The 15,598-nt window shown below is 34.0% G+C and overlaps 1 protein-coding gene across 2 annotated transcripts; it reads left to right on the plus strand.

Annotated features, from left to right (window-relative positions):
* Positions 1 to 2,843: 2,843 nt before the first annotated feature.
* Positions 2,844 to 15,598, plus strand: LOC109340376 (bifunctional aspartokinase/homoserine dehydrogenase, chloroplastic-like). 2 transcript variants are annotated; one of them, XM_019578052.1, is made up of 18 exons: positions 2,844 to 3,097; positions 4,317 to 4,381; positions 4,484 to 4,861; positions 4,990 to 5,078; positions 5,166 to 5,469; positions 5,636 to 5,688; positions 5,770 to 5,981; positions 6,127 to 6,214; positions 6,301 to 6,414; positions 7,021 to 7,119; positions 7,236 to 7,430; positions 7,713 to 7,795; positions 10,901 to 11,126; positions 12,116 to 12,261; positions 12,497 to 12,632; positions 14,502 to 14,585; positions 14,674 to 14,766; positions 15,197 to 15,598. In XM_019578052.1, the coding sequence occupies exons 1-18, from the start codon at positions 2,964 to 2,966 to the stop codon at positions 15,440 to 15,442; spliced, it is 2,745 nt and encodes a 914-aa protein (XP_019433597.1). In that variant the 5' UTR covers positions 2,844 to 2,963; the 3' UTR covers positions 15,443 to 15,598. The 2 variants fall into 2 exon arrangements, with proteins under 2 accessions (XP_019433597.1, XP_019433598.1); XM_019578053.1 differs by having other exon boundaries at positions 4,487 to 4,861.

A 15,598-nucleotide genomic window follows, 5' to 3' on the forward strand; every position in this document is an offset into this window, starting at 1 on the left:
ACAAATCATTAATACTAATATGTTAAAAAATAGGGATGAGCATAATCCTATTCACTCAGCCAGTTTGCCCTGCTTATGATTGGACATGAATGTGGTCGGGTTTCATTAAATTTAGGGTGAGGTTAAAAAATTAGACTTGATCAATATTTAGGACCAAATAAAGGATATATTACCCAACTCTTCTCATACTCACCCATGACTCTTGTTTGACCCAAAGTAGATAGTGTATTTTATTGCAACAACTTGTATATTCATATAATTTAATATTTTAATCATATTTTTCAAGAGTATAATACCTATGTACTAATAGTGTCAAAATTATACACAATTAATATATGATTAACTATTATTTTGAATCATATTTTCTGAGTGTATATCAATTCAAAGCATGCTAATTAGTTGTGTTCAAGTTTTGCAATATCAGAATTTCAAATCATATAAGCAATTACACATGAAGAAGACAAACATTTCTGACGTTTTAGATTTTTTTATGTAGCACATTAAATCAAACAAGTCTTCATCTTTAGAAAATAAGCAAACTCAAACGTATTTATTCTAGAAAAATGAAAAAAATTAACTTCTCATAAGAACAAAATCACATAAATAAGAAGTCACATGTAATTAAAAGTATGAAAATAAATTCAGTTTTTATAACTTCTAGAAAACACAAGACTAACTAGAAATAAATAAATTTTTCATAATTAGTGTATCAATACTAAAATCAATATATATAAAGGAATCAAACTACAAATCTGAAATATACTTTACCTAATATATCATTTCCTTTACTCATTTACCTTCTAAGAAATAAGGAAACTGGTTTTTAAATATATGGTTCAAGCAGTTCTCGAATCTCTAGAACCGTGAACTGAATCGATTTTAAACGGTTCCTTAAAAAAATCAAACTGAACCACATTTTTTGGTTTGGTTTGATTTGATTTGGTCCTACAAATCTTATGATTTAAACTATCCTCTTACATCCCTAACTAGGGGTGGCAATACGGGCCAGTCCGACCCGGCCCGGTCTGGCTTGCCTTTGGCCCGTCAGAATATGGCCTAGCCCGACTCGACCCTTATTGTTAAAAGGGCTCAAAATGTCAGCCAGACCCATATTTGGCAGGGCTGGCAGACCGGTGGGGCTGACCCATTTTGTTTTTTTTAAACACACATTAAAGCTTTTAGACAAAAATAAATAATTCAAACAATTCATAAATGTCTTTTAAAACAAAAAATCACAAAAAAAATACACAATCTCATAATAATATATTACATTAGTACAAAACTTATAAATTATAAACAATAAACCATCATAGTCTTAAACTTTTAGACTCTTACTTCACAATAGAGCTTATAACTCCTAAGTTTTAAAAAGTGTATAATAATCAAAACTATTATATTATTAATCAATCACAATAAAATATATATATTACTCAATTTAATTTGAATTCGACTACATTAAAAATATAAATTGAAACCCAGTCGAATTCAATTAATTTTCCAAAAGGAATCAAAATCAGTAGTTCTGTTTGAGTTTCCAATTTTCCATTTCAATTAACTAAATGTTTAAATTTGATTCAAACACCCGTAATTGTTAGTGAACTCCACATTTATCTGATAACAAGTACAATAATTAGATAAGAGTGAAGATAATAAATAAGTACATAATGAGATATTAAATGTTCATTTTATAAAGAGAAAGAAAAATTATATGCTTAAGGATTCAAACATAAGTTAAAATTGTAAAAGTTTAATCTTAATTGCAATGAGCAACATTATAGACAAATGAACTTTAATCTTAATGTTGGCCTGCCGGGCCAGCCCGGCCCGACCCTCCATGGCCCGTCTAAAAAACGAGCTTCCAAAACGGGTTGAATACGGACTTTTGAGCTAAAACCCCCAGCCTGACTCGCTAAAAACACCTATCCAAACGGGCTAGTCCGTCGGGCCAAGCCAATTTCACCACTTATCCCTAACCAAAAGCGTGCTACAAATCATTAATACTAATAGGTTGAAAAATAGGGATGAGTAGAATCCTATTCACTCCCCTAGTTTCCCCTAGTTTGCCCTGATTATCATTAGACTCGAATGTGGTCGAGTTTCATTAGATATAGGGTGAAGTTCAAAAATTAGATTTGATCAATATATATGACCAAATAAAAGATATATTACTCTACTCATCTCATGCTCACCCATGACTCTTATTTGGCCCAGAGTAGATAGTGCATTATATTGCAACAACTTGTCTATTAACATAATTTAATATTTTAATCATATTTTTCAAGAGTATAATATTTATGTATTGATAGTGTCAAAATTTATACATAAATATTATATGATTAACTATTAATTTGAATTAATTTTTTGAAGATTCAATAATGATGAATAATGTAGTGACAATATATAAAACTCATACAGTGTGAGTGCATACATTCTTTTTCTCATTTTTTAATTGTTTTTGCTAGTTATTTAGGACACTCATGTACAAATGATTTATTGTCCACATTTCATATGTCATTCATTCTCTAATATTTTCATATACATATATATAAATGATTTACCCATCATATATTAAATTACATATCAATAATAATAAGTAATATTGATAAAACTTTATTTAAAAAGATAATACATTATATTTAATTCGCTCTAGAACTAAGTTCAAATTTAAAATCTAGTCCATTCAACATTTATGATCAAGTTGGCCTTATAGTCTAAAATCATATTTTAATTCAAAAAATTGTTGATGAATATTTATTCAGGCTAGGTAAGGGAACAATATAGCCGGTGGTCAACCCTATTAAAAAAAATCACCTCGTAAATCTCATTTTTATGAAAAATACATTCCTTCATTTTCAGCGTGCCTAAATCACTCACAGTATCCCCGTCATTTAGCAACACACAGTGTCTCTCTTCACTAACCTCAAAACCCACTCATCTTTCTCTCTCCAACTTCAGCATTAGCTATGGCGTCGTCGTTTTGCTCTGCGATTTCTTCCTCTTCCTCATGTATTTCCCTTCCCGAAACTTTCCTTCAACACCACAACAACAAGATCTTCCATTCACCTTTCTCCTTTTTCCATCGTTCCCATTTTCTTCGGTATGTATCTTCTTCTTCTCTATCTCTTCCTAATCTCAAATGCTCTTACTCTTCCGATATTTTTGATTTCTCAAACTCGGAGTTTGGATTTATATTTTACTATATGTTTTACTTTGACTTATTTGTTTCTTTCTTCTGGATTGATTTTTTTATATAATAATGTTATTGTTATTAGTTGAAGCGGGAATTTGAAGTTGATGAAGAAAGGAGCAAGGTTCCTTTATTATTTGTACGAGAAAAAGAAAGAAAACAGTAGCTAATAATAGTAATCATGTTTAATTTCTTTTTCCAGTAAATACACACTTTGGTCCTTAAAACATTTCGCATGTCCCCTAAAAAGTAAAATTTGATACTAGTATGGTGAATGTGAGTCAAAACAGTCATTGTCAGTTGTCTTAAAGAATGCTAAATTTGATACTTTTGTGGTCCATTTTGAGTTTTTTCAATTTTGTAGGGACCAAATCGGTACATGTAAAAATATTTTGAAGGACTAAAGTGGATATTTACTTTTTTTTATGGAGTAATGTATTCTAAAGAAAATGACCACAAAATAAGTTCTGAAGGTTTAAAATGAGACTAAAATTGATACCCAGTGGCGTTTTACACTTTTTAGTGGCTATTGTATATTTATTTAGAGGATTTACTTGGTGGTTATTGTATATTTGAAGGATTAGTATGATGTTTACTTCAAAAAGTATGAACAACAGCCTAATCTGACCACCAATCAACCACTGAAAGGATCAGTTGGCAGGTGTTGAATCAGCATGTTAGCACGCGGTCTCTATGTTCATTTCTCTTTATATTTGCAATAAATAACTCAGGATTTGATGCCATAAAGATTGTAAATCCTTCGTCCATAAATTTGATGGTATAAATGAGTTTGGGCCCTGGTTATGCAGCAACGTTAAATACTTGGAGGGATTTTGCCATCCTATCTAGCTCGAACAAGATTGCTTGGAGAATTGTTCCAAATCAAAGAAAAATGTGACAATTAATAAAGTTGCAACCCCTTGGCATCAATTATTGGGTAGATAAATGCAAAATAATTTCTCTCTTAAATGCAGGGTCCCTTGGTTGTTATGCATGCAGTATATGTTTTCTTTTTATTTATTTATCCTTTTGCATAAAAATTGTCTGTTTTGCATATGTTTACTTTCTCTTAGATGCATTTTTTCTATATATTGTTAATTCAATGGGTATACTTTGGTTTTTGTCTCAGAAAGGGTCTTACTTTATCAAGGGGGAGAGAGTTACCAAGCATCAGAATATGTGCTTCCCTCACAGGTTGACACTTAGTTTTATACTGGTACTCATGCTTGTAATAATTTGAAGAAGGCAAAAGTAAGGCTTTATTATTATCATTTTTAATTTTTTGTTTGTTTAATGAAGATATTTCAACAAAAGCATCTGTTGAGGAAAAACAACTTCCGAAAGGAGAAACCTGGTCCATTCATAAATTTGGTGGAACTTGTGTGGGAAGCTCACAGAGGATAAAGAATGTTGCTGACATAATTATTAATGATGATTCAGAGAGGAAGTTGGTGGTTGTTTCTGCCATGTCGAAGGTGACAGATATGATGTATGATCTCATCTACAAGGCTCAATCACGTAACGATGGTTACATATCGGCATTGGATGCTGTTCTGGAGAAGCATAGCTTGACTGCAAGTGATCTACTTGATGGAGACAGTCTTGCTAGTTTCTTATCACTGTTGCGTCAAGACATCAATAACCTTAAGGCGATGCTTCGTGCAATATACATAGGTCATATGCACATCAACTCTCTCCCCTTATGATATCCTGTGTTCCTTTTTATTTTCTGGCACCAAAAGCACTTTCCCCAGTGAAAGAATCATGTTGTGATCCTGACTAGCATTCTTAATATCCTGCAGCGGGTCATGCAACAGAATCCTTTACGGATTTTGTCGTTGGGCACGGGGAATTATGGTCTGCTCAGATGTTGTCCTTAGTTATTAGGAAGGTCTGTTGTTTTAATTAAAAAATATGATTTCCCCCTTATTTATCTGAATTGAGATGATTAAATCATGCTTCCCTTCTGATTATGCAGAATGGGACTGATAGCAAATGGATGGATACAAGGGAAGTCCTTATTGTAAACCCTTCTGGTTCTAATCAAGTCGATCCTGATTATTTGGAGTCTGAGAAAAGACTTAAAAAATGGTACTCTTTGTATCCATCCAAGGTAATCATTGCTACTGGATTCATTGCAAGCACACCTCAAAACATTCCTACTACACTGAAGAGAGATGGAAGTGATTTCTCGGCTGCCATTATGGGTGCTCTATTTAGGGCTCGTCAGGTCACAATTTGGACAGATGTTGATGGTGTGTATAGTGCAGATCCCCGAAAAGGTTTGTACTGCTTTTTATTTTCTGTGCTCATTGAACAATAAGTGGATTATGAGAATTGTTTTTTAGTAACTCATAGTTCTACCTCTGGTATATTGGTGATGCATTTGTTCTTGTGATTGTTACCTTAAGATGGATTTTGATTGACTACAAACAATTTCTTCTACAGTTAGTGAGGCTGTCATTTTGAAGACATTGTCTTATCAAGAGGCATGGGAAATGGTGAGTTGACCTCTGGTAATCCTCAGCTCTTTGTGCCTATGAAAATTAAGATGGTTAACTTTCAAATTGTCTGTTGTGCAGTCTTATTTTGGTGCAAATGTTTTGCATCCACGCACAATAAGTCCTGTGATGCAGTATGGAATACCCATTGTGATCAGGAACATTTTCAACCTTTCTGCACCAGGAACAAAGATCTGTGATTCTTTAATTAACGATGATGAAGATAAGAACTTGAAGAATCATGTCAAAGGATTTGCGACCATAGACAACCTGGCACTGGTAAATGTTGAGGGGTGAGTCATGAATTATAGTTGCTTTACCTCATTAGTAATTTGCATTCTTTTTGCACGATAATTTCTTTTTATCGCAAGATATTATGTAACTATATTTACCTTTCAAGCTGTAAATTCCAATGTGTTTTTCTGTTACTTTTTGCAGAACTGGTATGGCTGGTGTTCCAGGTACAGCTAGTGCTATTTTTAGTGCAGTAAAAGATGTCGGGGCTAATGTTATTATGATATCCCAGGTGAACTTATAATATTTTACAGCTATTCTGGTTGTCCACATAGATATATGAGAAATTTCAAGTGGTCATTAACAGAGTTTATGTAGGCTAGTAGTGAGCATTCTGTATGCTTTGCTGTGCCCGAGAAGGAAGTTAAAGCTGTTGCTGAGGCATTGCAGTCTAGATTTCGTCAAGCCTTGGATGCTGGGCGTCTTTCTCAGGTGTTAAATCCAATTCTATTTCAACCAAATACAAGTTTTGGTTAGATTGTTAAGGGATATCAAGACCGGAGATTGATCATAATAATACATTCTGTGGATTTCCATCTTCTTAAACTGGGTGAATCATTTGAGTGTCATGCTCCTAATTTGTTTTAGTGGATATAGACTAAAGAGTCCGGTTATCTTGTCTCTGATATGATTTTTCTTGGTTGTTAAGTTTTCCCCTCCCCTCTTAATTAACAATCAGGGCAGGAAAGGGATAAAATAAGTACTTAATGTTTAAGGCACTTATTATGTTAAGGTATAAGAATTTGTAATTTTCCATCAAATGTCAAGCACAAGGGAACTATTTGAAAAGTGCCTAAGGTTAAATCGGAAGGGCATCAAATATTGTTAAAGATAGAACCTTGCTCGGACAGGTCGTAGTTTATGCCCTTATAAGTTACCATTGAATTTAATCAAGGTTATATTCTCACTTACGACAAAAAGTTCGGGCACTACCTTGATATTATTTTTACCGATGACAGAAAGTTTACTGTTGAAATTTAAGCTTGTTAAGCTATTTTGTTGTGTTTATTACATTTTAAACTATCTAGCTCCTCTCAGGTTGCGGTTATTCCGAATTGTAGCATTTTGGCTGCTGTTGGCCAGAAAATGGCAAGCACTCCTGGAGTTAGTGCCACCCTTTTCAATGCATTGGCAAAGGTCAGGAAATTGTGTTTATTTGAGTCATCTGGCGAGTTATTGCTAGGATTGTAGATTATTGCATATTTTATTGTTTCTTTTAACTTGTTTATAATCAAACTTGTTATCACAAACAGGCCAATATAAATGTCCGTGCCATAGCACAAGGTTGCTCTGAGTACAATATTACTGTTGTTGTTAAGCGAGAGGATTGTATAAAGGCTTTACGGGCTGTCCATTCCCGATTTTATATCTCAAGAACCACTATAGCAATGGGCATTATTGGACCTGGATTAATTGGGAGCACACTGCTTGACCAGCTAAGGGATCAGGTGCGTTTTGTAGATGATTTGTCATGTATGAATCATGAATTCATGATTTTGGTTGTAAGTGTATAATTATATTTTGGTTTGTGTTTTGCCTTGTAGTTCCTCCATTGAAATTGTAAATTACATTTTTTTTGTAACTTACATGGTTGCACTTTGAGGAAATCATACCTAAACTTGAAGGATAAAATCTAATTTTAATAAAGAAGTAATTTGCTTTATTTTGAAATCTGTCTAGTTGTATCTGTGTCTTCGTCATATGAATTTGCTACAATTCTTTCATTGCAGGCCTCCATTCTGAAAGAAGAATTTAACATTGATTTGCGTGTAATGGGCATACTTAGTTCAAATTCAATGCTTCTTAGTGATGTGTAAGTTGAATCCCTCTGAACTGAAATCTCTCTTTTGAATGTGATGCAAAAAAATTGCATGTTAATATGATAGATGATTTGGCTTTCTTTACTTGAGAAAGAGAACTTTATTGTACACTCTCCCCTTTTCTCTTTCTGGAAACATTATTTCTTATTATGTCAGTTTTTTGTAATTTTGTTTAGATTATTGGAACTTGGAATGAAAGAAAAAGTAGAAAGTTATTTCATGAAAGAAAAACAAATGAAGTCAAATGACAATAACAATAAAGATAATAGTAACATAAAAGATCTTTTGAATCCTTCTGCACATCTAATGAGGAAATTTATTGAATGATACCGAAACCCTGAGAAAAGAACCACAGAGGAAGCATGGGAACAATCCTTACCAGAGGTAGGTATAATTGCAATGATTTCCCCAAAAAATATCTGATCAGTCTGTTCTAGAGAAAAGAGGGTAAATTACAGCTTGCCCCCTTCAACTTTGGTAAAATGACGATGAACCCCATTCTTAAATAAAAATAAATACCCGCTTCCATTTAACCATTTGAATGTTAGAGGGGTTAATTTTTCCATCCCATCTTAATCATCATTAAAAAATTAACCCACCCACACTTAGTAACTCTGCCATTTTCTATGTAAACTTCGTCTACCACCACCACTAGCTTTACTCTATCTTAGAAGGAGGGCTATCACTGCTTTCATTTTTCTTTCTTTTGTGCCCTTCTCCATCTTCATCTTTCTTAACCTTCTCTTTCTTTGTTACCATAGTCTCAGATTTAGGATTAGCAATCATGTACGCGATAGTGCTATCCCAACCAATGTGAAAAACAATATTCCCGTGACACTCTTTTGTTGAATCGAAATTGTTGTATAAATATATTTTGTTATGCTTCTTTTGGTTGATAATAAGGAAGTAAGAAGAAAGAAGGAAAAAAGCTTTTCGTGCTGTTTGGTTTTAGAGATAAAGAAAAGAAAAAGAAGAGAGAAATATTTCTTTTCTCTGAACTCTCCCTCTCCCATTATCTCTACACATGAGGCAAGAGGCAAATCTGCTGGGTCCTAGGGAACTTTTCTCTCTCTTCTTAGTTCTCACACTCTCATAAACCAAAGGAGAGAAAGGTTCTCTTTCACTTTAACTTCTCTACCCCCTTCTCTTTCTCCTCTCTTTCTATTGTACCAATGCAGCGTTGTTAAATAGCCACCATGGCAGATAGCGGTGGTGTTTTCTGCCCAACCACCATTAGATATTTCAAAAAATATGCCATATGGCCTTGTCCGCCATTTACACGGAAGCGGAGCCATGGTGGAAAAGGCGAAATTCAACGTGAATGGGCTTTCCTAGGTAGGTTTTTTGAAAAAAAATAGCGGGTTGGGTCGGGTTTGTTGGCCCAATTCTGGGTTAAAAACCCTAAATCTTTCTATTTTTAGAGAATCTATTCCTCCCTCTGCCGTCTCTCTATAGTCTATAGCCAACTTCTGCCTCCACCGTCTGTCATTGTTGTCGCTGTTGCCTGCCTAATTTAGTTGTGGGCTTTATAAGACTTGTTAGTATTGTCATTTTACTTTGTAGTATCCCTAATTTTAATTTTCTAGTGACCTTATGAAACATTGATACTTGAAAATAGATTTTATTAAACTTTATGTTTATTGTTTGATTGTTGCCTTATTGTAGTATTATTTTATATTTTTTAATTATTTTTTGTGAACTGCCATGGTGATATCTGTTCTGCAATGCCATGATGGCAGAACTTTTGCAACCACCATGAGCCGCCATCGACAACACTGTACCAAAGGCATCATTAGTGTTTAACACATTCTCTTATTATTCATATCACATTCAGCTTTCTATTTTTAGAGAATCTATTCCTCCCTCTGCCGTCTCTTTATAGTCTATAGCCAACTTCTGCCTCCACCGTCTGTCATTGTTGTGGCTGTTGCCTGCCTAATTTAGTTGTGGGCTTTATAAGACTTGTTAGTATTGTCATTTTACTTTGTAGTATCCCTAATTTTAATTTTCTAGTGACCTTATGAAACATTGATACTTGAAAATAGATTTTATTAAACTTTATGTTTATTGTTTGATTGTTGCCTTATTGTAGTATTATTTTATATTTTTTAATTATTTTTTGTGAACTGCCATGGTGATATCTGTTCTGCAATGCCATGATGGCAGAACTTTTGCAACCACCATGAGCCGCCATCGACAACACTGTACCAAAGGCATCATTAGTGTTTAACACATTCTCTTATTATTCATATCACATTCAGCTTTCTATTGTCGGTTGTCACTCTCTTTTCCTCCTAAACCCTTAAGGCTTTGTTTGAGAGTTATGAGGGGAAGGTAAAGAGAGTGATCAAAGGGCAAGTAAGGGGGAGGAAGGGAAGGAAAAGGGAAGGCAAACCTCTCCCTTGTTTGGAAGTGTGAAATTTAAATGAGAGGAGAATGAAGGATTAATGTAATGCAAAAATACTATCCCTTTAAAAAACCTAGGGTTAAAGGATAAATAATAAAAGGGTACAAATGTAATTATAAAAATATTAGTAAGGGTAATTATGTATTTTGACTTGTTTTCCTCCCAAAAACACCCTAAAATGGGGGAACCATGGAATTTGGGATTTGGAGGGTTTGAGAGGGTTTGGAATATTCTTCAAAACCCTTCCCTCTCTTCCACTAAACTCCCAAACAAGGGAATCCTTCTCCTAAGCCATCCCCTTCCTTCCCTCCCCCTCCAAAATAGCACTCCCAAACAAATCCTATGGTGCAACATCTCCTTTTTCTCTTACTTTGAAGTTGGCAATAACCTGATTAGGTCTGCTAGATATGGAACAAATTCAAAATGTAGGTGATTTATAATTACTTTTGAGGAGCTATGGTTATTGCCATGACTGATTTTACGACATCTACTTGGTTTGGTGACTCTCTCTAGCTTAAATTTATGAAGTTAACCTGTTAAGAGGAATTCTTCAGCCAATGCATGGTTATCGAGTTATATCTACAGAATGCATCCTGTGATTCTTTATCTTATGACTTTGGCTATTTATTCTTTATTGACAAAGTTGGTTCTTTTTCAATTATGATATACTGCTAGTAATTGATGCTTGCAGGGGAATAGACTTAGCTAGGTGGAGAGAACTTCGTGAGAAAAACGGTGAAGTGGCTAATCTGGAAAATTTTGCTCAACACGTGCATGGAAATCATTTTATACCAAACACTGTGTTGGTGGACTGCACAGCTGACTCTGTCATTGCTGGCTATTACTATGATTGGCTGCGCAGAGGAATACATGTAGTGACCCCCAATAAGAAAGCAAATTCAGGACCACTTGATCAGGTAAAGCAATCCATACTGCCCTTTTGATGACATAGACTGTCCTTGGTTGTTACTGACTTATATTCCATAATTAGCCTTGTTGATGTTCAGTGTTAAACCTTTTTTTCTTCACAAGTTTTTATTAATTTTTAAAAAAAGAGAAACCACATAATAATTACATTATCAGTACAAGCAAATTGAGAGAGGAAGCTTTTACAATTTTATTCTATATTTACATCATATCCTCCATCCATTGGCTACTGTTCCTTTTTTATTCCGTCCAAAATACCAAGATATACTGTTGTAAATTGCATTCCTTGTTTTTTTTATAGTTATATTTGATAGTGGCACAAGAGTTCTGGCTGTCTCATGTTGAGGAATGATGACTTAGGGCTCATTTGTTGAAGATTTTTTCTTGGAAGAAGCACTTTTGTTAGAAAACCAATTTTTAAATATTTTAAATGTTTTGGGCATGCTTTTGAAATAAAACCAGGATCTACTTTTTTCTTCATACTTCAGATTTTTTGAGAAGCTACTCTGAGAAAAAAAACAGATGTGCTAGATCTGTGGGACTGCCAACCAAAACATGGAGAAGAATTTGTGTCAGAATTTTCTTTGTCAACATGTCGGGCCTCATTCTTCTTTAAAATGTTTTTTATAACTCCAATCAAACACAATAGCTGCTGCATACATAAAAGGTCTAAAAGGTATTTCTTTTGCACAATCTTAAAATCACTTTTTCATGAAGCTTAAACAAATGGACCCCAAATTAATTTGAAAATTTTAAAAGATGGACTTATTGCTGTTGGGCTTAAATGTGTGTCAACCAGTCTGCCCCATGTTATTGAAAACGTGCTTTGATTTTTGTTATTGTTGTTGTAATGGTGAAACTATTTCATACTACAAGCTTCAGCTGCTACTGCTAGTACATATGTTCTTTTTTCTTGTTTCTATCTAACCGTAGTTAGTACTAATTTTGGGGCTTTGTTACCCCTTACTCTCTACACCAGTATTTGAGGTTAAGATCTCTTCAAAGGCAGTCCTATACACACTACTTCTACGAAGCTACTGTTGGGGCTGGTCTTCCCATTATCAGTACTTTACGAGGCCTCCTTGAAACTGGAGATAGAATATTGAAAATTGAAGGCATCTTCAGGTTTGCCTTGACTTGTTATTTTTCTAGATCTTAATTTGTGGATTGAGATTTGAGACAGAACTTGACACCTTTCACTCTGATTCTTATGACAATATTGTGTTCACTCTTATTTGTCCATCCTCTGATGATAAGGGAAAAATAAATTACAAGAACATTATTTCAAGGTTTCTTAATGTCTTTTGGCATTTTTTTTTATCTTCTGAATTCATCAAAGATATTGCCTCTGATTCTGCAGTGGGACTTTGAGTTACATCTTTAATAGTTTCAAAGATGGTCGGGCCTTTAGTGGTGTTGTTGCTGAAGCAAAAGAAGCGGGTTATACTGAGCCGGATCCAAGAGATGATCTGTCTGGAACCGATGTTGCTAGAAAGGTACAATATACGGTACTGAGCATGTATCCAAAGTTTGTTGCCAGTTTTAAATAAAGCACCTTTGTGCTGCAGACATCTCAAGTTTTGATATTAACTGTTAAGAGTAACTATGTTTGCAATTTATGGGTAGGGCTGCAATATAGATAATTCAAAATATGAGTAGGTTCATCCTGGAATTGTCATTCTGGGTAACTACCAGCCTGGCCCAAAAAAATATTGGATGTTTGAGCTTGATTTGGTTAAAACCTTTTGAAGCTTGAATTGAATTTTGTACTTGGATGTACTTATGTAGTATTTGAGTTCAAGCTGAAAGTTGATATTTTAATACCAAGATACTAAAATCACAAATTAAAGTTGAATCAAGCTAAAATTTCAAAAATCTCAAATTTATCTAGTAACTATAACCATTCCAAGCAGATATTTATATTAATATTCCTCTTTTGTGTCAATCCACAATTTGTATTCAACAAATAAAAATCTAAATATTGGTTAGATACATAACTAAATGAATACATTTGTAAATACAAAATTATTGTTATGAAAAAATAAGTAAAGGTGCAAAAGATTAGTAGAAATACTCTATAGTAGAGTGTGTGTATGTTAATCATTGAATAAGAAGAATAGCCAATATTAGGAATGTTTGCACAGAAACTTATGTATATAGACTCCAAGGTGGATTCATCTGCACGACTCCAGAAGTTACAGTGGTACCTAGATTAGCCAATATCTTGCATGGGAGTATTTGAGGTTGAGGGGTTTGTGAAGATTATGCATCAATATCATTTATCCCAATATATAATACGAACGTACTCTACATCTGTACTGTATAAGTACTGAAATATGTCACATTAATTCATGGATGTGCATGGACTGTTGCTGTGATAGCAAGTGTGAGTAACCTAACTACATTTATGTTTATAAAATGTTCATAGTGTACATATTTTTTCTTGTTATAAAAGCATAAGTGTACATTGTTTGTTCTTGTACATTTCTTAGTATATACTTCATTTCTTTGTAAGCAATATGAAACTGATGTGTTCAAACATATTATTGCTGTAGTAATTCCACGAATTTACATGCAGATATAGTGTTACATTATTGTAACATAAAACAATTATATAAATTATACATATTGTAATTTAAGCATGTGTCCGTCATATTGAGTTATGCATTTTTTTAAAATCATCTGTATTATTAATAAAGAGAACAGGAGTTAGTTTTCATCATTATCTTTTGTCCTTAAATTGTTTTGCACTCATTGTTACAGATCCTAATAAATAGGATGTGAATGAAAAGATAAGATTGTAAACTGCTGTATTCCTAAGTAAGTTAAGTTTAAGAAGTACCACTTGCTTAAATGGGGTTGGGCAAGGCCTAAGAATACTTTAGGAGAAACCATTACAAGAGTCACCACTACAAATGGTTTTATTGAAAATTTGATTTTTGGTTGTGCCCGAAGGTGTTGGTTGATCTATGCAGTTGGCCCTTGGAATAAGGTTTGGTTGTTACTGTCGTTGTTATGCATCTTCTTTTCTCTTTCTACTTCCGTCATTTTCTGTACCTTTTGGCCACTCTTCCTCTTATCATCTTACTTTCCCCATACACACAGGTATGCCCATTTTCATGTGTATAAGTGAGCATAGGTAATAACAAACATATAATTAAGAGAAGAAATGACCTGCAAAATAAATAAAGGTAGTATGTTCAGGTAGTAGGTATATTGCATAATAATGTTATGATACTAGTTGTAACATCTAAGCTAATAATAATGTTTTTCTAGATTTATGATAGCATTTTTCTGTTTCATGTAATCCTCTTTTGATTGTAGTCATTTATAGTCAACATCCTAAAGCTGGCATGGTTCTACAGGTGATCATTCTTGCAAGGGAATCTGGTTTAAAGCTAGAACTGTCTGATATTCCTGTTGAAAGCCTTGTCCCAGAACCATTAAGAGTAAGAACCAATTTCTATTAAATGTGCAGTTCTTTGTTTTAGTTTGTGGCATTATACTTGACATGGATGTTTTGATGATTTTGTACAGGCTTGTGCTTCAGCTCAGGAGTTTATGCAACAACTACCAAAATTTGATCCGGAGTTTGGAAAGAAACAACAAGAGGCCGAGAATGCGGGGGAAGTGAGTAACTCTAAGTCAGTTTTTTTGGGTTAAAGCATAAAAGAATAGTTGAATTAATTGCTTCATCCATGCATGATAGTTCAAAGTATGACTGGCAAGGTTATTAATTTGGTAATCCATATTAGAAGAACTTTTAATTCCCCTCTATTACTATAATATCTACATGCTGGAAAATATGCAAGGTTGAAACTCCCTCCTTCCAAATGGGTAAGGATATATTAGTTTATTCAGTCTTAGACCATCCATATCAGTCAACAATTCTAATAAACCATTCAGTAACTTTTTCCTAGCTAAAAAAGGTGAGTCACTCTAAGTAGTGTGGGGAAAAATATTTGGTAAATTTAGTAGCATGATGGCATGTGTTGGTGCCTAGGTTTCCCCTTGTGTCATTTACTAAGTATTTGAGCTTTGTTATGTTTGAACTTTGAAGGTGTTGAGATACGTGGGAGTGGTGGATGTGACTAACAAAAAAGGAGTAGTAGAGCTCAGAAAATATAAGAAGGATCATCCATTTGCTCAATTGTCAGGGTCAGATAATATTATTGCATTCACAACAAGAAGGTATAACGAACAGCCTCTCATAGTTCGTGGTCCTGGAGCTGGTGCCCAAGTCACAGCTGGAGGAATATTCAGTGACATTTTAAGACTAGCCTCATATCTTGGTGCTCCTTCATAGGTCCCATTCTGCCACCATTAAGATTTGTAACATCCAAGTTTCTTGATTTGCTTGATAGGTAGATTGTTTTTGTCCTGTTAATTTTGTATTAAGCACCAAATGACTTTGGGTAATGGAGAAAGATCATTTTGATTTTAAGTACATTGGTGTATTTTG

The sequence above is a fragment of the Lupinus angustifolius genome, unplaced genomic scaffold (genome assembly GCF_001865875.1).
Source record: "Lupinus angustifolius cultivar Tanjil unplaced genomic scaffold, LupAngTanjil_v1.0 Scaffold_165_17, whole genome shotgun sequence".
NCBI classification, from domain to species: domain Eukaryota; kingdom Viridiplantae; phylum Streptophyta; class Magnoliopsida; order Fabales; family Fabaceae; genus Lupinus; species Lupinus angustifolius.